This window comes from Oreochromis niloticus, linkage group LG15, assembly GCF_001858045.2.
Source record: "Oreochromis niloticus isolate F11D_XX linkage group LG15, O_niloticus_UMD_NMBU, whole genome shotgun sequence".
Taxonomy (NCBI): domain Eukaryota; kingdom Metazoa; phylum Chordata; class Actinopteri; order Cichliformes; family Cichlidae; genus Oreochromis; species Oreochromis niloticus.
In genome coordinates, this window is record NC_031980.2 from 14,826,369 (window position 1) to 14,848,916 (window position 22,548).

At 41.0% G+C, this 22,548-nt stretch overlaps 1 protein-coding gene across 1 annotated transcript; it reads right to left on the bottom strand.

Annotated features, from left to right (window-relative positions):
• Nucleotides 1-30: 30 nt before the first annotated feature.
• syt14b (synaptotagmin XIVb) lies at nucleotides 31-22,256 on the bottom strand. Its single transcript, XM_013271997.3, is given in 10 exon segments — nucleotides 31-3,770; nucleotides 3,773-3,964; nucleotides 6,004-6,060; nucleotides 6,442-6,622; nucleotides 7,030-7,467; nucleotides 7,780-8,039; nucleotides 10,469-10,606; nucleotides 13,078-13,224; nucleotides 17,798-17,845; nucleotides 22,134-22,256. Coding segments are annotated over 10 exon segments (1,596 nt in total). The 5' UTR covers nucleotides 22,147-22,256; the 3' UTR covers nucleotides 31-3,648.
• Between the last annotated feature and the right edge of the window lie 292 nt (nucleotides 22,257-22,548).

The window sequence follows — 22,548 nt, forward strand, 5'->3', positions numbered from 1 at the left end:
TTTAAACCGATACTGAAACATGCAATAAACTGACAAGATATTGTAGTTTAATAGACCTGAAAACAAAGAAATCTCAACCTGACTGTCAAACTTGTGTCATTGCCAAGGAAAACTAGCTGGTGCCACTGACTGAGAGCTAACGGATGACATGTTTTTAAAAAGATTAACTTGCAAACAGATAGTGAGGGGACAATAGTGGAGTTTATTTAAATCTGAATCTCCGCCTGCTCCATATTGCTACTCTTGCTCGGTAATCCCTCCAAGTGAAACATAAAAATGTTGGATCAGGCCTTTTTACCCAAGAGGGATAAACACTGAGCCAGATTTCTAATTAGTGTGGGCGAAAATGGCTGTGCAGAGTCCAAATTTCCACTTTGTGTTGCTGCACTGAACTAGAAAAACCAGCCTGGCTCCTAACCTCCTCATCACGTCTGAACACTTTTATTGGCGCTCCAGGGGCCTCATAATTACCTGGCTGACTCTAAAACAGTCCTCGGGGCTCTGTTGGGGTCAGCTGGTGTTCCTCCGGTCCCTGTAGTTTCCACCCTCGAGGATCTGTGGCACAGCTGGTTTTCTGTGGCTCGGAGCAGGGTGAATTTGCCTGGAAGGCTGCAGTCACTCTGCTAGGTGTAGAGTTGTGAAAAAGGAAAAAGAAAAAAGTGCTCCTGGGTCTGATCCACAGCTGTGGGCGAGGCTCCAGCCACCTGCAGCGTTGTACCAGACTGATGACTGATGACAGCGTCAAACATACCATTGAAGGCCAGATGAATGGAAATAAAAGCTCTCAACGTTGTTAAAAAAATATGACTCTTGTCCTTATTCAGGTGTCTGTTGGAAATCTGTTCCTTAGACTTGGATCGGGACATTTTGAGAAGTAATTATTTGCTCTTTAGTGGAGTTCTGTCAAGGGGGGAGGTGCTGCATATATTGGCAACATACTACTTCCCAGAAATTTCCCATTTCTGACCACAATACACCAATAGTTGGAGTTCCTACTTGGTAAACTTTGGTGGGGCTTCTCAGCTTTGACGTTAATATTTTCCATCATTCCCCAAAATGTCAGCTTTTTTTCCAGGTAATAAAACTAACCACCTACCTTCAGGTGAACCTTTTTAGCTCTTTGGTGTCTTCGGTTAAGTGAACAACACTTACCTGTTTAACTTCTTACTAATGCAAATATCTCATCAGCCAATCACAATTGCAGCATTAATAAAGGCTACAGCCTACCTGAGTGTACCCATCTTCTACATCACAAAGCTCAAAACAGTCTCACTGTTTTTTGGGGTTTTCTTAACAAGTCAGCGAGGGCTCGGTCCTAAAAAGGCCTCCAAAGTCACAACCTAACCTCAACCTAATAGAGCACTTTTGGAATGTGGTGGAACGAGAGATCCGCATCATGGATGTGCAGCTGCATGATGCTATCATGTCAATATAGACCAAAAATATCTGAGGAATGTTTCCCGCACTTTGCTGAATCTACGCTATGAAGAACTGTGTGCCTAATAAAGTGTCCAGTGAGAGCACTATAAGTAATTTTTCCCAGAAATAAAACAGTTTGTTTCACTTTGTGCGCAGATCAAAAATTAGTAAATGACTTTTTTCCCCCCTTTGTAGTTTTGTGAAAATTAAGGCAGAGAAACCTTAAGAGATCTGAAACATATATCATGTAGTTACTAGTTGTTCATAACCTGCTGCACAAAAATTTGATTTGTCGGGCAGACCTTCATATCTTTAGTCACAGCCACTTCCAGGGCTGCCTGCTGTGTGTGTGTGTGTGTGTCACAAAACTAACTCAGTGGCCAGAGTTGGGAATGAGAGGCAGGTGTTTGGAGGAGGAGAGCATTACAGCACCATATGCTGATCTGGAGTCTGGATCTGTCTAAGTAAATATTTTAACAATATTTTTACAATGTGGTACTTCATTATTATTATTATTTTTAAATTTAATTTTTATGCGAAATGCATAATGATCCATCTATCCAGCCAGCCCATGAATATTTCATCCCACACTTCGAAAGCAGCTCATTTAAGCAGGAAAACCACAGACCTGGCAACCCTGGATGTTTTCCTCCATTTCCAGTCTTTAGGCTACATTAAGCTGGCTCGGACTGCGCATTTGCCATTAAAGCTAACTCTCCAAGAATGCGAACAGGACTGTTCTCCAATATTGTGTCAATGGTTATCAGTGCTGGCTAAACACAACCTGCACTTTAAAACTAAGTGCAAACCAAACTAAAAATTTTCTGTTATTCCTGATTGTGAAAAAAATGATAATCTATTAAAAAATCTAGATAACATCTGTTTTTTATTAAAAACTGGAAAAACCTCTTTTGATAAATTATAAATTGAAATTGTCCCAACAGAACCTCTAAAGGGACGAGGAGTGGTTGCAGTATTCATAAGTGAGAAGAAGGGTTCAAATCTGACATCATTGGGACAGAGAAAGAAGAATGCGCCTCTCGGTTTCAACCAGCAGATGCAGGGGAAATGGTTTCATTCACTAATACAAGGGTGTGGCTGTGCAGTCTTCAGTATTCTTATGGGGGATTTTCTGACTCATAGCTGCTCTTTCAGATGAGTTTAAAATGGCCTTTGTTCCAGATGAACCCCTCGCCTGGATAATAAGATTTCTCAGTTCTGAACAACATTTTTTCCCCGTTTTATTTTAGCCTTTATTAAAAATGAAAATGAGAAAATATGATCATCTCCTTCTTGTGATTTGTCTCGCCACTCAAACTCGCGTTACAGCGTACACAGTCGAGGCAGAAACGGCCAGGTTTACTTGGCCTGTGCAGGCTTTTGCATATTCCTCCTCAGCGGGAAGCACCATGTTTCTACATGAATGAACATGGCTGAGTTGTTAGAAGGCTGAATAGTGAAACAGGCTCGATCTGCATTACACAGGAAAGGAAGCTGCTCTTTGATACCGGTGGCATGCAGAGCTGTGTCCAATTCTGTAAGAGACTCGGCAAGCTCAAGAAAGAATTGCATTCCTCTCGTCTAAAGTGGCGTCAGATGCATAGTGCACTGAGTTATGCAAGACCACGAGATAAAAAAGGAAATCTGTCTTTGTTTAACACACAGCCCACAGAAACGACCATAAAACTGGTAGACTAGGAAGAATAACCCAAGAACCTAAAAGGAAAAACCAATGAATGAATCTTGCATAATGTCATGTGCGTGTAAACAAACTGTAGAAAGCACAGCTTGTAAGTATAGCTGCAGCATGTTATAGGCCCTTTGTAACAGTCTTCTTCATTCATTGTCTTTTGTCGGTGGCTACGACTGATTGAGTAATGTCTGGTATGCTGGTGGCAGCTGAAATCCAGAAAAGGAAAGAAGGAAGGAGCCTGCTAGTACTGGACCGAGCTCTTTGGTCCAAGATTCAGAGGGGGAAAAATGTCTGGAAGTGTCTTAACATGGTCCTGTAAACAAGGCGGAAGCAGGAGTCAGCCCATCTGTCTCAGAGAAAGGTGGCAGATTAAAGGGTATTCATGCAGCCTGGCAGTTAAGACTGGGAACCCATGCTCACCTCTCACACCTGTATGCAACACACACACAACACACATCCCACAGGGAGTTTTCTTGCGCTCCGAAAATGTAGAAGGAATGCTCTCTCTGGAAGTTCGGTCTTGGAAAATCGTCCTCCTATGTGTCGGTGAGGGTGTGCCAGTGGCAGACCTGCTGTCCCTCCGCCTCCTTCATCTCTGTCCAGTGGGCCTGCTGCTCCTCGCTGGTGCTGTTGAGGCCCAGGGAGACCCAGCCCAGCTCTCCCTGGGCCTCATGCTGCTCCGGCGGCAGAACACCGACACCACCAGTGACACCTCGGACAGCTGGAAGAGCGCTACCTGGAACACGAATGTCTCCTTGTAGATCGGATTGGGCTGGCCACGGCAAACGGCCGTCTTACACTTGGACATCTCCTTTCCCTTTGAGTCCAGCATGGTCAGCTTCACATAGGTGTCTGAAAGGAAGCATTGGAGGAGAGAAGTGAGACATTGCCATCAAGTGGTCGGACATATGTACTACAGCAGGAGGTACGGAGTGTCTTTTAATAATACCCCTCAACACCAAGAATGCTATAATTGCCTCACTCCTAAAACTCATGCTGCTGATGGATTTTTTAAGGCAAACTGTGGAACTCTTTGAAAACTGCAAATGAAGTCACATTAATCTATTTCATATTTGCTGGCAGCAAATTTCTGAAAAATTCTGCACATAAATTATAAATGATGCCAAACGGAAGTGACCTTTAGAACATGCAAGCAACTCGGTGCAGGGTAGAAAACTAAAAACTTTGTGTCTTGAGAGGAACTACTGACTGACATGACTGACATTTCTGGGAAGCTACTTTCTTGCCAAGATACTGATCTCTATCAGCTTAGTAAATATGGAGTTAGAGCCTGGAGAAAGTTGGATTATCTGAGAGTAACGACAGGAGAAAACAGCAAGCCAGCCAAGGGCTGACCTAATTTAACTAAATCTGTAGAGTCAGTCTAATGCTCCTCTGACTGTGCCACTTCTCATGTTAGCAAGCTGTTCCCTCGATGCTTACATTTGGAAGCAGCATACCTTGGTTACTACTAAAAAACAACTGTGTCTGTTAAACTAAAAACACATTAAATGTTAATAAAAAACTAAATGCACTACATGGATCTGCACTATTAGCCAAAAGTTTCCTACCAATCAAATCTTTAATCCATCAAATTTTTTTGTAACTGACATTCGTTCACCACATTAATGCACAACTAGCTAAGCTCCCAGCTCTAGATTTATATATAACATAAGTCTGGCCTCAGAGGACCAAACCTAAGAATGCTACAAACTGGTACCTACAGTGCATACTGTAGTGCACAGACATCTTGATCTACCCCACATTTCTTTATATTTTGCAAGAATGAATGAAATGAAATGTGCAAATAAATACATGGAAACATGCAGTAAATAAGGAAAATAAAACAAAGTTTGTAAAATTCTAACAAACTTGGTATGACCACCTTTGTTCTTCAGCACAGTCTGAACTCTTATAGCCAAGCTTTCTTGTAATTTCTCTAAGTAGTCTTCTTAACATTCATTTAAAGCTCTTCTTTGGATGTTGGCTGCCTTTCGTTCTGTTCTCTGTGAAGATGATCCTACACTGCTTCAATAATGTTGAAGTCTGGACACTGGGGAGGCCATTCCCCATTAAATTAGACCTGCTGGCACTGATTTTCAGTTCGGTTCTTGTGTGATTTGGCATACATCCTTTTCTCCTTGTTTCCCTTCTTTAAGAGTGGTTTCTTGACAGGAACACTTCCGCTGAGACCATTTCTGCTGAGGCTTCAGTGAACAATAGATGGATCAACTCAAGTTTTAGATGCATGTCCTGCAAACGCGGTGCTAGATTTTTTTCCTAGTTTGCAAGGATGGGACTTTCTGTTTATCTGCTGCAGATAGTTTTTTTTTTAGGGTTGTCACTTCTTCCTTTGTCATCCAATTATGTAAAGTTTCCTCAAATTTTAAAGGAGGAGCTATACCAATCTCATAGCTCTTAGGTAATCACCTTGCTGATGAAAACATTATGTTAGTCAAACTTTTCATAGATTAAAAAAAATTGTAAAAAGGCTGTTAAAAAATAAAAAAATACTATTTAAAAAAGTGTCTGCAAACAGAACAGCGATTCATCTCTTGAGTTAGTTCATGCGTAAATGATTCATCAGTGTTAAGTGGCTTAACAAACAAAACCGCATTCCTCTGAAAATGGTCAGGTACAAGGACTGGACTGAAAATGAGTGAAAAAGCATCCAATGCCCAAGAAAAAGCTCTGAAGGTCCTTCAGAACGCCTGGAGAACTATTGCTCAATATCACTTTTAAAAATTACAATACAGCCTGGCAATATAAAGAGAAAAATGTAAAGAAATGGGAGATGGGACAATACTTTTACACAGTTCTACACATCTGTACAACCCTCACCAAATCTACAAACGTACAGAGAGCTTACATTTAGTTTACTTTTGTCTTACCTCTCATGATATAAAGCTGTCCCCCTACGAAGTGTTTTACACAACAAAACAGACCATCTGTGGCAGACACACACCAGAGCACACACACCATTGGAAAGAAGAAAGAGGGGAAGCAGTTTAAAGATTGCGATATACAGCAGAAGGTCAGCTTTCATGGGAAGCGCGGCGAGCATGATAAGCAGCAGGTCCTTCAGCATTTTGGCTTTAATAGCTTAGGTTATTAAAAAGCTGGTGTTTGTGCCACGTTCAAATGTAATGATCCTCTATTTGCTTCTGTTGCATGCTGTTGGGAGTCCTGCCCATCTGTTCGGCCCAAACAATAGCCTGACATATCAGCACCCATCGGAGGAAGAGAAGTTTAACTGAACAATTTACAGAGTCATTCCACACTTCAACCCATGCTGGCACAAAAGCCCAAAGTTAAATATATGTACTTACTGACGGGTTTATCAGACGCTGTGGTTTTGAAGTGATTTCCCTTGATTACCTCAGCTGAGAGCTGCCCTGTGGCAGAGTTGTAGATGAGACCCAGGAGGATCTCAGGTGTGGATGAGTCTTCAGTGGAGCGATAGGACAGAGCCCCCGCACTGCGAGACACGCTCACCACAGAGCCACAACCCTGGCAACGCAAAACCCAAAGGCACTTTATTTGTTTCACTTACCACTTAATCATCAATTAAAACAATAAGAAGCCAATAATTCATTAATCAACCTAGGAGTTAGGAGACAGATTTCTGAATCTATAGAGAAAGATGATAGAAATGTAACTTTCAGTGGAAAAAAGCATCTTAAACCTTATTTAGTAAAACTTTTTTTTAAACAAATTTAAATGGTGACACTATACACGCAATTTTTATGTCCTAGATGCCCACAGTTGCTTCTTAATAACTGCTCAAATAAAAAAATTAAATAACTGCTTCTCCAAGGACTTGTAGATGAAGCAATGCTGAAAATAAGGACAAATAAAGTAGAAATGGTGTACAGCTGATATTTGAGATGTAAAGTATATTTAAAAAGTGTTCTCACTGTAAGTTCAGAGCCAGGCTCCAGCGTGACAGGTAGAGCAATTTTGCCCTGCAGGTTGAGCTTCGTTAGGTAGAACACCTTCTCTCCCAGGACCTTCTCTTTTTTCATCCGTCTGATGCTGTACAGGCGGAAGCGAACAGCATAGTCTCCCAGGGCCTCCTGCTCCACCCTGGAAAACTTGAATGTTTCTGTGAAGACGGGACACGGGCCCTTCTGAACGCCGGTCTTAGCACGTTGCTTCTTGGTGGGCAGCAGGACCAAGTGGACCTGCCACGAGATGTTGCCGGTCTGTTTGAGAGCAGGAATGTCAGTTGCAGCTGTGACAGTGACGGCCAGCCACTGCTCACTGGAATCGTACTCAAAGGCGACATCCAGGGTGCCGTATTTGGCGAGGGGCTCTGGCTCGTAGGCAGTGGGAAGCGGAGGACCAGAACCATCCTGAATGTGCAGAAGAGAAAAAACAATTTCCCCTTCCTTTATGGATTTTACTTTAATTTCCATGATTTATTAATTTTTCACCATTCTGACATAGTATTAGAACACTCAAATAATCAAGTCAGTTCAGAGTATATTTCCACATTTTTACAGAAAATACACAACAAAAAAATGAAACTGTTTTCAGTGAATGTATCACCCAGCCCTTCCTGTAAGTGTTGCTCCCAACTTTGATCATTCCATCAAACTACAGGGCATCCAAAACAAACTGCTTAGACACAGAAAAGACAACAAACAGTAGGTCTGATCTCCCACCTCTGGCCCTAGAACAGCAGTGCTGTCACTGGGTATGTCCTCATCACAGGCTTTGTTGAGGTAACTCTCAGTGTCCTGGTCCCCGCTTGCCTCACTGGAGCAGTGGGGGCTGTCACAGCGCTGTGGGATCGGCGCTCTCCTGACCCCTCGCTCTGAGCGGGATCGAGAACCCACGCAGGCCCCCGAGCCCTCGTCTTGGTACGGAGGAGGCTGAGGTTCACCAAGCGAGGAATCTTTCTTTATCCTCTGGATGCTGCTGGCTGCTCTCATGACAGTGACAAAGAGGGATGCAGAAGGAGTGTTACTGGAGTCATACTGTGCTCTGCATGGAAACTCACTAGGTATGCAACATTCAGTCTAGCAACATACAGTGTCTCCTCTGTCTTTGCAAACCTATATTGTCATTTTAAATTCTTGTTAAATCTTGGAAAAACAACATTTCATGTACTAATATAGTGGTGTCAACCATAAGGTCAGGGGGCCATAATTGGCCTGGCAAAGACTCCAGTCTGGCCCACTAGATGGAAAATTATAAGACGTGCAAATATATTTAAACTTTTATTATATTTTCATACATTTTACACCTTTTCCTACTAATAAAGCCACCCCCACCCCCCAACCACTGTGCTTTATACTACTCCTGTTTTTGTGCTATTTAATGTAGAAATGCGTTTTTTGTTTTTAACAGTGAGTCCACTTTTTTATAAGTGAATAAATGATAACTATAAGTTTTATAATTTTATAATTCCAGGGTAGTCTGGGAAATGAAATACCAGAACTTTTGTCATTTTACACATTTATCATGTATTTTGACTCTTCAGGCCCACTTATGGCCAAAATGAGCTATATGTGAAGAAAACGTTCCCTCTAAGCCAGAAGAGAAAGAAAAGAAACACACATGTTCTCACTCATTATGTGTTTATACAGCTCTCTGCACTGAATCATACTTGGCTCTCTTCCACAGCATGTCTTTTGTCCTTTCTTCCTCCTCCTACCACAACCAGTCGCGGCAGATGGCCGCCCCTCCTTGAACCTGGTTCTGCTGTAAGTTTCTTCCTGTTAAAAGGGAGTTTTTCCTTCCCACTGTCACCAAAGTGCTTGCTCACAGGGGGTCATATGATTGTTGGGTATGTACTATTTTACGGTATACCTTACAATATAAAATGCCTCGAGGTGACTGTTGTTGTGGTTTGGTGCAGTATAAATAAAACTGAATTGAATTGTAAAGAAAGCTCTTAGAACATGTGGTTATCCCAACTGGCAAAGATGCACAGTAGACAAGGTCAGACAACAACAAAAGGACAAACAGAACAACGCTGTCATCCCTTATGTAGCAGGTTTATCAGATAAACTCAGGAAACTCTTCTCCAAGCACGACATCCCAGTGCACTTCACACACAGCCATACACTCAGACAAAAACTGGTTCATCCCAAGGACAAAACTCCCAAATACAAACTAAATATCGGAATGTATGCAGTGTAGTGAGGAGTGCTCAGACCTCTACATTGGAGAAACCAAAAAGCCCCTTCATAAACACATGTGACAACACAGAAGCGCCACCTCGACAGGACAAGACTGAGCTGTACATCTGGATCTAAAGGACAAAGGTCACTCTTTCGAGGATGTCAATGACGACAGATGGTTTGAAAGAGGATGAAAGAAGCCATGTCCACTGTGAACAACCATCTTTGAACAGAAGGGGTGGCTTACAACATCAACTGTCTGCCACCTAAAATGTAGTTTTTAGATCCCTTTCCAGGTGCCTTTAATTCAATCTAATACCTTGCAATGGTTTCACATGAAACCTCTGCTGATAATAACCCACACCCTTTTTCACACTTTGGCTCATGTGATGAGGCACATGATCAATATTGGCTCCTTAGTTATTCATATTCATATTAAATCTATTTATTAAATATGCATCCTGTGATTATTTTCCACATCACAATATTTGATAAAAGCAGCTTTAATTAAAACATTCAAAGATCATATTACAACAATAAAGATGAACACCACATTATGTTTGTGCAGTAAAAATGAAGATACAGCCAGTTAACTTAGATAGGCCTGGCATCTGAAACAGGTGAACACAACACAATCAAAACATATCAGTGCATAAAGATATAAATGGTGACTTTTAGCAAGAGAATATTTGTTACTTCTGGATCAATCTGGGTGAGTTTTTTTCCCCATTAGTCCTGAGGGTAGTGTCATTATTGAATTATAACCAGATTCGTGTATTTGGGTGTTAGACTGCCATCAATTTTCTATTCCAAGTCTGGGAAAGAAAACAATTAAGTTTTACTTCCTTGCAGTAACAGACATTTAGCACTAACCCAAGATGTTTAGAGAAAAGGACACTCGCCAGAAACTCTCCATATGATCCACCAAAGAGACATTGGGGCTCAATGAAATGAAACCCAAAATTTGTAGCTATTTCCATCAATTTAAAAAAAAGAAAAAAAAAAAAAAGAATAGACGCTACAATTACAGATAAATAAACACAAAAAGATTTTATGCACTTGATGTTTAGAGTTTAGGTTTATTTCTTGCTGTTATTTATGCAATTTTAGATGATTCTTGTATGCAATGTGTTTTATGATTCTCTTCATATTGTATCTGATTTTGTGGGGTTTTTATGTTCAGCGATGTACCGTGTACGTACTCTTCCACTGCATGTGCTCTCACCCTGTTCACTGGAGGCCTCGCTGCTGTATCCTCCGTGCTCAGATGACTGTTTGCGTGTGCTGCTCCATGCAGAGGTTGTGTTCTGCTGGACCTCGCCCTCTGGAACTCTGTCCTCCTCACTGTCTGATAAAACTCCCTCTGCACGTCACACATGGGCATTAATTCTAGTAAATCACAGATTATAACGTGTGCAATATTTAACGAAGTAACAAACTCAACCAGTTAAACATGCAGCTGCTGAAACTGGCACACAACAGGTCGAAATTGTGAATTTTAGTGCAAGAACTTGAAAACATGAGCAGAAGAGAAGATCCAAAGGGCAGTGAGGAAAGAGAAGCAGCACACTCTCTAACCTTGGTTTCCTTTCATTTTCCCCTTTTTGCTCTTCTTGCCTTTGTCCCTCTTTTTCTCCACATCTGAAGCCTTTTCAGTTTTTTTCGAACCCTCTTTTGCGGCTTTCCCCTTTTTCTTATCCGATGTTTTCACTCTGGAAGAAGATCTAGAAAGCTCAGATTCTTCCTCATCGTCTCCCTCTCGCTCAGTGCCGTCCTCTACCTTCTCTCCCTCTTTCTCATGATCTTTTTGCTCTTCCGGCTTTGACACCCTGCTTTCACTCTCACAACCAGGTGAGTGAGGAGTTTTATCACCGTCACCACTTTTTTGCTGAACAGCTGATTGGTCATTTGACTTCTTTTCTGTGTTTTCTAAATCATCAGCCTTCTCCTCTTGCCTTCCCTCTTGAGAATCTTCTTCATTTCTCGGAGACTTGGCTTCTTTCTCCAGTTGCTTCTGTCTCCTTTCTCTTCTCCTCTGTTCTCTCCTCTCCTGTAGCTCCTTCTCCTCTTTCTTCCTCCTCTCTTCCTCTGCTAACTCGGCTTCTGTCTTTTTAACTCGCCAACATCCATCCCTCCATTCCCACTCCAGCTGGCTCTGAGAGTTCTCTGCCTCGGTTGTATCACTAGTTTGGCTGTTCTTTGAGCCTGTGTTCCCCCCCTCTGAGTCTCTGGGCATTTGCCACATGCTTTTACTGCCGGACTTGCCTTCTTGCAGGGTGGAATTCTGACCCGATTCCTGGCTGCCGTTTTCTCCATCTTCCTTTTCCTGCACCTTGTCGATGATAGTAGTGACCTGTTCGGTCAGCTGGTCGCTGACAGCGTAGGTGACATCGCTGACGGCGTTGGCGAGATCATCCACACGACTGGTGACTGAGTCCAAGATGGAGGAAATGTTGACAGATGGGAGGTTCTGCTGGAAACTCTTGAAGAAGGCCATCTCTCAGCCGGGGTTCCTCCTGTCACCACGCTGACCACTAGATTAGCTCATCAGAGGCACTGACACAACATGTGTTTGTTAGCATGGTGTGCTGGCAGTGTTACAGTGAGTGCTGACATGTACATACGCACCAATATGGTGGTAATAAGAATTATACTTGTTTCAGGTCTCATGCTTAGACATTATCAGTCAGTTTCACGGATGTGGAGTAAGCCTAGTCATCGACTAAAAGAAAAATACAATTAAGACCACAATAAAAGCTTTCAGTTCAAGACTTGACAAGACTATGTCTGTCAAAGCAAAAGCGTGTAATTATTATGTGTATTATTCTGCCTTCAAAATAAGAAAATACAAAAACTGCAGTGTTACACATGTAATGGTTTCAGCCAACATTTTCTTCAGATTTCACCCTCTTTCTTTCCCACCTGTGCTAACTCTTACCTCCTCTACTCTGACACTGTGCTGGTTTTGTCTTGGTGCTTTTTGCGAATGCACACATTATGACTGGTTTGCGAACCGAACATTCAATAGTCATAACAGACTGAATCCACGGGCTGCATCGGTGACTCATCGGTGGATGAACTGTGGGAATTGTTGGGTCAAGCTTTTTGGCATCAGCACTAACACATGCAACCAATTCTACACTGAACAACACATCACCACAATTCACCATCAGCCTTTTATGGCTGAGGGGTAACAAGAGTTGGATGCACAAGTTTTTTAGTTTGGATTTTCCCTATTCCACCCAGGCTCAAAAAATATACATGCAGGCTCAAATATGCTTACTTCTAATAAGTGGTGCTTAAGGTTCTACTTAACTTGACAAGGCCAAGGCCTAGTTACTTCTCTTTAGTGATCATGATTGACTACAGAAAAATCATTTATTTGACAAAACTCAATGGACTGACCAATACTGAGAACAACGGGAAAGTCCAAGGAACCTTGGTGAAGACCTAAGAAGGACATAAGTAGACTTACACAAGTTGAGAGGGTTTTAATTCTTAATCAGAGAGCAAATTCTGTACAAGTGTACAAATTAAGAAACAAAACGGTAAGCTGAGGTAATAGAATGACATCGTTTTGACTTGGAGAAGTGTTGTCTCAGTTCACATGCCGTTGTATTTTTTAACAGAACACCGAGATCGCTAAGAGGATGCAAAGCGGCCATTAACATCATAATGCAGCACGTACAATGTTCAGTTTAAGCATGGCTCATAAAGATGTGGACGCGCTGTCATTACAGTGATGCCTACACAATAAAGCCGAGAGCAATCCAAACGTCTGCATAAATTTCTACAGATTTAATAGCGTAATAAGTCTTTGAGTGTGTTGAGTACCTGGCTGGTTGTTCTTATAGTCACTGAGATGTGACAGATTGTCAGGACTCTCCACTGACAATTTGTTGTTGAGGTAAAGAAAAAACAGAGCCATCAATGCCATGAAGGCTGCAATGGAAGACAGGACACCCAGGAGCTCGGGAGACACTGAGGAGGAGAAGAAGAAGAAGAGGAGCCATGAGGAACAAGCAAAGCAAGAACTGACAGAAAAAGAGAAATCCAAATGTTAGACTTAAACAGAAGTAATACCAAACCAAGGTATTTGATTATGTAAGAAAAAAAGAGCCCCATGTTTTTCTAATAAAAATACACAAGGTGATAACAAAAAAAAGTATTTTGATCAGGACTCCTGAAAAGCCGCAAACAACCCCAGTCAATTAATTTGTTTTGTGACAAGCATCTTAAAGTTGCAATAAAACTCCTACCATTTTGGCTTGTCAGAGGAGAGTTAGATATTGTTCATTTTAACAGATCCACTTCAAAAGCACACCAGATAAAATCTACAGCACTGTATGTAGGCCAACCATACTTCATGTAACCATGCAGCCCTGTGCTATTTTTATAAGAGCCTCAAAGGGACTGTATCTAACTGAAACCTAGACTCAGCAAACCCAGGGAAAAAAAAAAAACAGACCGGGCCTTGGTTTAATAGGCTACAGCACAGACACAGCACAGTGTAATAGCCAGGGAAACGGGGGAGAGAAGGTGGACAGTGAAGCATGAACGGCATTTCTAAAGATCACTTGAAAGGGCAGATTGTTAAATAAGAGACACTGAAACTGAGCGAGTTATAGGCACATATTACTGCCTTAATAAAATTTAATCCCAATAAAAAACTATGGGCATATTCAGGAATTAATCCCTCTGCATTTCCATTTTTAAGGCTTAGGTTGTTTTATACCCCTAATCCAAATTGTCCAATCACACCTCATTGATTGTAACTAAGCAAAATACCAGAGCAATAGTATAAAAGAGTTTCAGGGGTTATGTTGAGTTGTTGTGTTATAATATAACATAGCAGAATTAGATCGCACATATCTCACAGGAGCAAACAACCAACACTGCAGTTACTCATTTAAATACTGTCTAAAAACGGCCACAGGAAGCTTTAAGATGCTGCTTCACGTCCCTTTAAGGTGAAATCTTACACTGCTTACTGAAACCCTCATTCACAATATTGCCGTGTTGTTTCATTTTCATTTGTGACACATTATATTTGGTGGTATGAGTTTGGTGAAATTGAAGATGACTGTTTGTTTCAACATTAAAACAAAACAAAGACATAAACCTGAGGTATATTTGGGCCAACTTGACGGAGCTCGACAGTTGTTACACGTCTGCATTGTAGCAGGTGGTCACATCCTGAGGACCAATCACCCGTCACTGATCAAATTGGTGTAAAAATTCGGTCTCAGATGAGAAAACGAGAGAGAAAAACAGAGGTATACTTTCGCAAACCTTGTTACTGAACTTATTATGGACCGACTTGTCTCACCATGGCAACAGGCAGAGATGACTATAGCCTGACAACTAGCTGCTGCCTGCTGCAGACTGCCAAAATGGTGAATGCTAAATTCCCAAGAACGGCAAAAGAAGTAGGAGGGAGATAAGAGAGCAATGTGACAACAGAGGCTTACCTCCTCTAAATGAATATCCTCTTTAAAGCCAGCTGTTCCCAAAAAGCACTGCTTCTTAAAGCATTGATAGTAAATGATCTAAGAAGAGGGGGGAAAATAACAAAGTTGTCCTGCTCAAAAGTAATCCTACATGTAACAAATCCCTTACACTTAGTCTGGTCCAGCACTCGCCAGGCTTACGTATCAACTCTCACTCCCGACAGCAGTGTTGATTGAGGCAGAATGACCTCTGAGGCTACGAGAGCAGCAGCCATCTGTCGAAAACGAACAGCTTATGGTCCTGAGCTGCGGCAAGCGATGACACTTCATACATGGCCATATTCTGTAAATGTCAACAGTAGCTGAATAATTCAGACACCTGGGGTAACCTGAGCCCCCCCAACAATATACACTGGAAAGTGGAGCGGAGCAGCAAAAAGGCCTTTGAAACAGTTCGCCCTCCTGTTTTTACATAATACCCAGGAAAGTGTGATATCTCTCTTAAGAGCAAAGCAGATTAAGGTGGATTTTTTTCAAAACTCCGCTCTTTCGTCTCATTTTATCCTCCCTGAGTGTGTGTGCATGTGCAATCTGTGTGTGCAAACTGAATAAACAAGATAAAAATAACAGAATAAATCTGTTTCTTACAGCATGTGAACTCAGGCTGAACTCAGGATTCTGAAATGAGCCTCAGGATTCAATCTACCTTTTTTCCCCCAGGTAATGACTCCAACGAGCTAACAAACAAACATGACAGCACAGCCACTGAAGCATTCATTGAGAAAATGAATAACAGCCTGAGAGAAATGTGAGCTAGTTTGAATGAAGTGTCTGTGTCAAATAAAACAAGGGAAGCAAATTACTCTTTCATGTTCCTAAACTGCTAAGACACAGAATGACTAAAATTTCCTCATTGCAAGTGCTTGATTAATTTACTTTGTTTAAAGCTTTAAAACTCAGTGGCGTTTCTGGGACATGCTCGTTATGCAATCTGGAATTGTTGCTTACACATGGACCTCTGATACGAAACAAAACCTCCACTCTGAATAAATCATGAACACACAGCTGCCTTCTTTTGCTGAAGTGAACCTAAACTTGATACGCTGTGCATAATTCACACATGAACCGTGTGCTTACTGAGAAAGCTATAGAAAAGCATTCTATACATCATATTTCAGTAAAAATTCACAAGCAAAAGAGAGTGCCTGGGGGTGGGGGGTGAGCCAGTCTTCTCCAGTCATGCAACAGAAAGGCTTAAAAAATGCACGCACAAAGGCCTGCTTAAGAAATGGCATTATATCAAAATTTTATAATCTGCTTACATCAGAAAACTCACAAAATAAAGCTGAAACAAAGATCTGGAAGAGGATTGAAAATCAGCTTGTGCTGTAATGCATAACAGATGGTGAATACACGTGTCAGATTAACTCGTTGTAACTGGTTAATGCGCACATATGTAGCACCTGCCAAGTGGCAAATTGGTAAGATAAAAAAATATATGCACTAAATTCACAGCGGCTAAAGAAATACTTATATTCCCTGTATTTGTTTTAATTGCTGTTATGTTTGCCCTTTTCGTTCATTTCTTCTTGATCTTTTTGCCAGGAGGGATAAAGAGTTCACACATCTACGTGCCAAATGATTATTTTATACCTGATGAGGGTAAAGCTTTTACATCCTGAAACAGGAGTGGGTAATTCATTTTTCCCCAAGGGTCCATATTAGAAATTGGGATTGCTGTAGATGGCCTCAACCTATAGCTGAACTCAATTTTGCTCATTTTATAAGCTTATTGGTCCAGCCCTGCACAACAGTCCTAATTTCTCATGTGGCCCCTTGGTAAAAATTAATTACCAATCCCTGGTCTACTGTGCAAACAACAATAAAACTAACAAAAACAAAATAATGTCATAGCTTCCAGGTTGGAAAAATGAAGCCAATGCATAAGTGCCTTAAAGCTGGATCGTGGTATTACCTACTCATTCAATGACTAACAACTTGCCAATAGCAAATCATTAGCAAGTTAGCAAGTGGTTCCCAGTCAGACCCATCCTTTCTAATCACATCCGTTTTCTGCAACCAAGATGGTGACAGTGAAAAGGTTTCAAAATGGGACTTCAAAACCCAATGAAATTTTCACAGCAGCCACAGCCAGCTTTAATAGTGTCTATGGTTACAACATGAAAACCACCACAAATTAAATAAAAGAAAAATATAAAAGACTCCGAGCATCAGATTTCATAGAAGCCTCACACAAAATCTTAGAGACAATCCTACTGCGTGCCAACTACATGCCTCATCATCAGAATTTGCTACAGAGGTGAATTCTACAACTTCTTATTTCACTTTCTGGATTTGCAGTCAGTTATTCATCAGGGCTGATGTCTGTGACATTCAGCATTTAGGAACTCTTTTTATGAAGGGAACCCTGTCGGGAGGGCTGATAGAGAGGAACAGCTACACTACTGTGTGGAAAGATCATCCCTGACCTGACCGTTATTCACTCCATCATTCAGAAGTCCATAATCAGTCCAAGATGCTGTAGAACACTTTACCTAGCTGAGTCATTTTCAAATATTTCTTGATATTTAAACTCCAAAGCCTGCTGTTGATCTTAATGTTGATCTAAAAGAACATGATGCCGCCCTTCCTGTCTGGAGATGTGCAGATGTGGGAAAGAGACCAATGCACCGCAGATGACACTACACAAGAAATCAGAATCATCAGTACATCATCCAAGCAGGATGTTTAAACAGGAATTTACTGCAATAGGATATTTATTATTTCTCTGAACTGACTGCATTTTGTGCTGTTGCATTTTCACATTATTACATATTAAATATTAAGTGGCACAGCTAGCCAAAGTGGAAGAAGTGGAAGGGGGGTTTAATTACGTCATGTTAAACCAATTTGTATTCTTTAGGTTTTATTGTCTAAAATGGAAATCACAAGACTGTTAATATTATGAATATTAAATTAATTAAATAGAAATGCAATATTATTGTAAATACCCTGGTTAATTTCTTTTCTTGTTGTTTAACAAAATATACTCTTGAAAATGCACACATGCACTGTTGGCATGTGTGGTTGCAATGTGGTCTTACCTCGTCTGGCACAGATGAGCTCATGAACACCACAGTTCCTCCCCCCTCCTGTGAGAAAGACGATGTAAAGCTGGGAGTCAGAGTTTTAAATATGACTTTATGCAATGTAGAAACATATGGTCTGTCCTCAGGTTAAATGAGCAAACAGATGAACATGTCAGCAAACATAAAACCAATAGGCTTGAATGACCTTGTTTGCTTTTCGTGGTCTCTGTTTCTCTGTCTTTAATATATTGATGGGTATATTAGCCTATAGAGCAGTGTAGGCTATCATTAATCATCTCTATACCAGTAATAACCACGGGCCACTACAAAGGAACACTTTTAAAAATGTACTCTGCCACAGCTACTCTGAGGCTCAATGATGTCAAGAAGTCATGCATATTAAAGGCAGTAATTATAGCTCCATGCATTTTTTATAAGGCAACTAATAACTCATTACTGTGATGACTGGCATGGATTAAACAAAGTAATTTCCTGTTTTATTTTGTAATTCCACTTAGCTATGATGCCCTGTCAGTTTTACTGTGTGTCTCTGTTAGTTTTCCGGACATTTTTTTTTAATAACGCCTCTTTTTAATTAGCTGTCATTGTCCCTTGTTTATGCATCTCCTGTAGAGCTATTGCCACTGGCCTTCAGTTCCCAGTCGAGCATTTTTTATTATTGTTTCCCCGTATCCTTTCCTGTAAGTTTTGAGCACAGGGTTTGTTTTTATTCTAGATTGATTTTTCTGGAGACATTTACTGTACTGTTTGCTTTGAACTGCCTTCCTGTGTAACCCCTTATTACTCACCTAGTCACCAAAAAACAAAAACAATAAAAAGGTAGGGTTCATTGATAGGCGCATTTTAGCCTTATGCTAAACAAGAAAATAGAATATTTCATCTTTCAAATAAATGCTTTTACATCTATTTTAGCCTTGTAGTTGTGTGGTTGTAAGGCTTCCCTTTGGGTATGTCAAATAGAGGAAAAAGTCCGTGTACAGTGACAGATGTGAACCCAACCCTTCAACAAGTCACTAAAAGTTCCTCTGTCAAATTCCTGTATTTGGGTCGGCTCCTTATTCAGGGGCACTACAACTATAAGCAACAGTGTAGAAATTAAAAAAAAATTAAATTACATGAACTATTTCCTCGACGGATGCAAAAGCCCTGGCATGAGTTGCTTTGCTGGAAAATTATCAACATGATTTCGTAACTTAAATTTACACTTCAACAAATTCATCAGTAATACGCTGCTCTGTTTGGGTTACAGGGAAATAAGTTTTAGGTTTTAGTATTTTCACTGGAATACAATTTCATAATGTGTCAACTGGTTGTTTTACATAATCCCTATGAGGCTTAAGTTAACAGTGCTTCCTCTCCTTCACATCCCCAAGTTTTTACAGTGACACATAATCTCTCTTGGTTGAACAGTTCAGTATTGAGGCTCCAGTGTCACCATTAATTAAGGTGTCTCTACTTAAGAGTTTGGCAAGGTCACGTCTTAGCTCTGAATTTAGGTTTATTATTAGATTAAAAATAGTGGCAATGTGTTTATACATTCTGAAATTTGTTGCTGAGTTGTCTCAAACCAAGAAACAAAATTTTAGTGCATTAAGAATCCCTTCATAACATTAAAAAAAAGGTGTATTAGTTCACACTGCAGGTCTTAATGCTCAATTCCGATTTTTTGATCAAATCCGATTTTTTTGTCTGGTTGTTCACACTACAAATAAAATGTGACAGCAAATGCGGTCTAGTGTGAACCGTTCACGGCCCTCAAAGCGGCCCGCATGCGCAAAAGACGACGTCACACACAACGTGCTCTGTTTAGACCCAGACCAAACAGTATTGTTTGACTGATGGCCCTTAATATAAAGACTTGTTTCAGACTTTTACGTTTCCCAATTTTGCTTTAATTTATAAAGTTATTTCGTTATTTACATATGGCCTAATAATTATCCTTATTGCTGTTTTAGAGAGGAGTGGTGCTTCAAAGGATAGTTGCAGATTTCTGTCAGAATCTGCAGATTATACAGTACAAATAAAATGTTCACCTTTCTCCAATGTTGTCTTCCCAACAGTTTCACTAACATTCACACTGGATGGCCAGGAAGCGTTCACGATGTCTTCTCGGGCGCTTCTCCGGCGCTGATAATTGCCGTCTGTCTTGTGTCAGTGACATAAAAGACGGATTTAATGCGACATGACAATTCAAACAGCAGTCGCCTTCTAAAACACAAAATATGTATCGGATTCAGTACCACATACGAAAGTGACCTGGATCGGATTTGAAAGTATCGGATTTGTGCTGTTCAAACTGTCATACCATGATCGGATATGGATCGCATAGGGTCAGAAAAGTCGGATTTGATGCGCTTTCGCCTGCAGTGTGAACGTAGCCTTAGTTCCTTCACATCCAGGACTGTACAAGATAGTAGAATTTGTCTGAGGTCTTGACTTTAGTGCCAGAGCAAAGAGAAAACTGTGACTGAGGTAACAGACAGACCCTGACCGACTCAATTCATTCTATTAATTCATTAGCAGAAACTCTGTTGGCTATTCTCACCAAACTGTAGTAATTCTTAGTGTACAACAAGCACTTGCCTTGAAAGCACTAAAAGAGATGGATTTTTACAATAATAGAAGTAAATGTCACTGTCTGTCTGTGTACAGTTGTGACTCATATTCTGCTTTCACTGAGCCAGACTTTAGGTTACATTTCTCCAGATTTTCTGAAGGTCCTTCAGAGACTTTCTATGGAAACTGGCTGTTTTTTCACTCATTTTCAGTCCAGTTCTCATATCTGACCATTTCCAGAGAATTGCTTTTTTTGTTAAGCCACTTAACACCGACCTATTAGTTAATATAACAATGCCTCCACATCAGTGCTGATATAGAAGGAGAAGAAGTCTGTGAAGGTTCTCAGTCAGGAGAAGAAGTCAAAACAGTAGTCAAAGAAATTGTTTTTTTCCACAGTATTTCAAACTGTTTCAACAAGTCCCTCTGTATAATCTGAACTTCTGTTCGCCAGCCACTGCATAGTAGGTATGGTGAAGCCCTTACATTTCAACACTGGACCTGTCCACACCCTCATCCAATGATGTTCTAACATCAAGGTCTAAGACCAGCTTCTGGACCAGTGATTCCCAAAATGTGCCCCGGGAAGGTACTGCAGGTGGGCCGCGGTAATAACAGAACTTCAGTTTGAAATTACTCACAAGTATGTACAGTTACAAATTTATATAAATGTATTTATTCATATGAAAAGTATTAAAAGTGGTAATATTTATAGACAACAACAATTTGAATAAAATTTTAAAGGAAACATATCACCCTCTCTTATATTTGAATGGAGTAAAGGTTTAAGATTCGGTGAGCCCCACAGATTTTCTGTTTTTTAAGTGGGCCGCAGCACTCTTGACTTCAGGAATGGCTGTTCTAGATCAATGGCATTACTAGAAAGGGCAAGTGCCACCCATTGCTACCCTTCTGTACACGCCCCTGCTCAGTGACAACAAGCTGCTGCAATTTTTATTAAAAATTAGCAATAAAACATCTAATTAAAAGAAATTACATTAAAATTCTTCTGGAGCTGTCTATCTTTAATTAAACCACACCATCTCTCTCGAGTGTCACTGCGCAGGAACAAGCGCCCGTGAAACAATAAGACCCGTATCCGTGACAGGACGGGACAAGGCACGAGCCTACTTTTTGTCGCTGCCCGGTGATGTGTCCCGGTCACTCTCACTAAAGCCTGTAGTTGACACTTTTCCCTCAGCATGAAGGCTGTTAGATCCGCTGCACATGTTAGCTCTGAAGGTATCTACAGCACGTGCAGCCATCAAACAAAGTTTGACAGCAGCGGAGTGTTTTTCAAATGTTACAACCGTATTCCTCCGCCAAGTTATATAGTACTTTAACGGAAGAAAAACAAAAAGTCATGTGACGCTAAGCAGCGGCATGCTAAGACTTTATGTTAAAATATTCAAATTAATCGCTACGTGCTCACAGGTGTCCCATAACTGACGCTTTTGCTAAAAACGTCGCTAGTTTAAAATCAAATCACCGGGACTGCCTGCTTGTCTCGGTTTACTCGCGCATCACTTCACGTGCACATCCCGAGAAGATAATGAGACCTCAGCGGTCCTGCATCAGTGCGGGTGTCCGCACTTCAGCATCAGCCCCGCGCCTCCGGAGCACTGCGGTATACTCGCCGCGTGAGTTACAGAGAAACTGGACCAGAAATTACACACTCGGTGAATACCGCGTGAGATTATGGAAAGACGTCCTCCTTCAGTCCCGTGCAAAGTTTCCCACGAGTCCCGCAGGACACCTGAGAGCGAGTACCTACCGTCAATCGCCATGATGCTCCGTCCCGGACTCTACCAACTGTAGAGGGGTGTGGGGGTGTGATGGAGGCGGCCGGTCATTCATTTGTGTGTGTGCGTGTGTGTGTGTGTGTGTGTCAGAGAGAGCGAGAGAGGTTGTGTAACAGTTATATATATATGATACTTAAAATGTAAACATCTAACAATTATATAAAATGGGCTACAAATAAAAATATGTGCAGTATAACTGTATTATTGATGTAGGCTGGCTATTTTTGTTCTCCATGGTAACATTCATTTCGATTTCATTCATTTGTCCAGTTGTAGTAACCTACACTTTAGAAGTCTGCTGTAGTGCTACATTATTCCACTAGTCCACCTCATTTCTGGGGCAAATATTGCGTGTTTAACTGCAGTCCAATTGCACTCTCTTTCCAA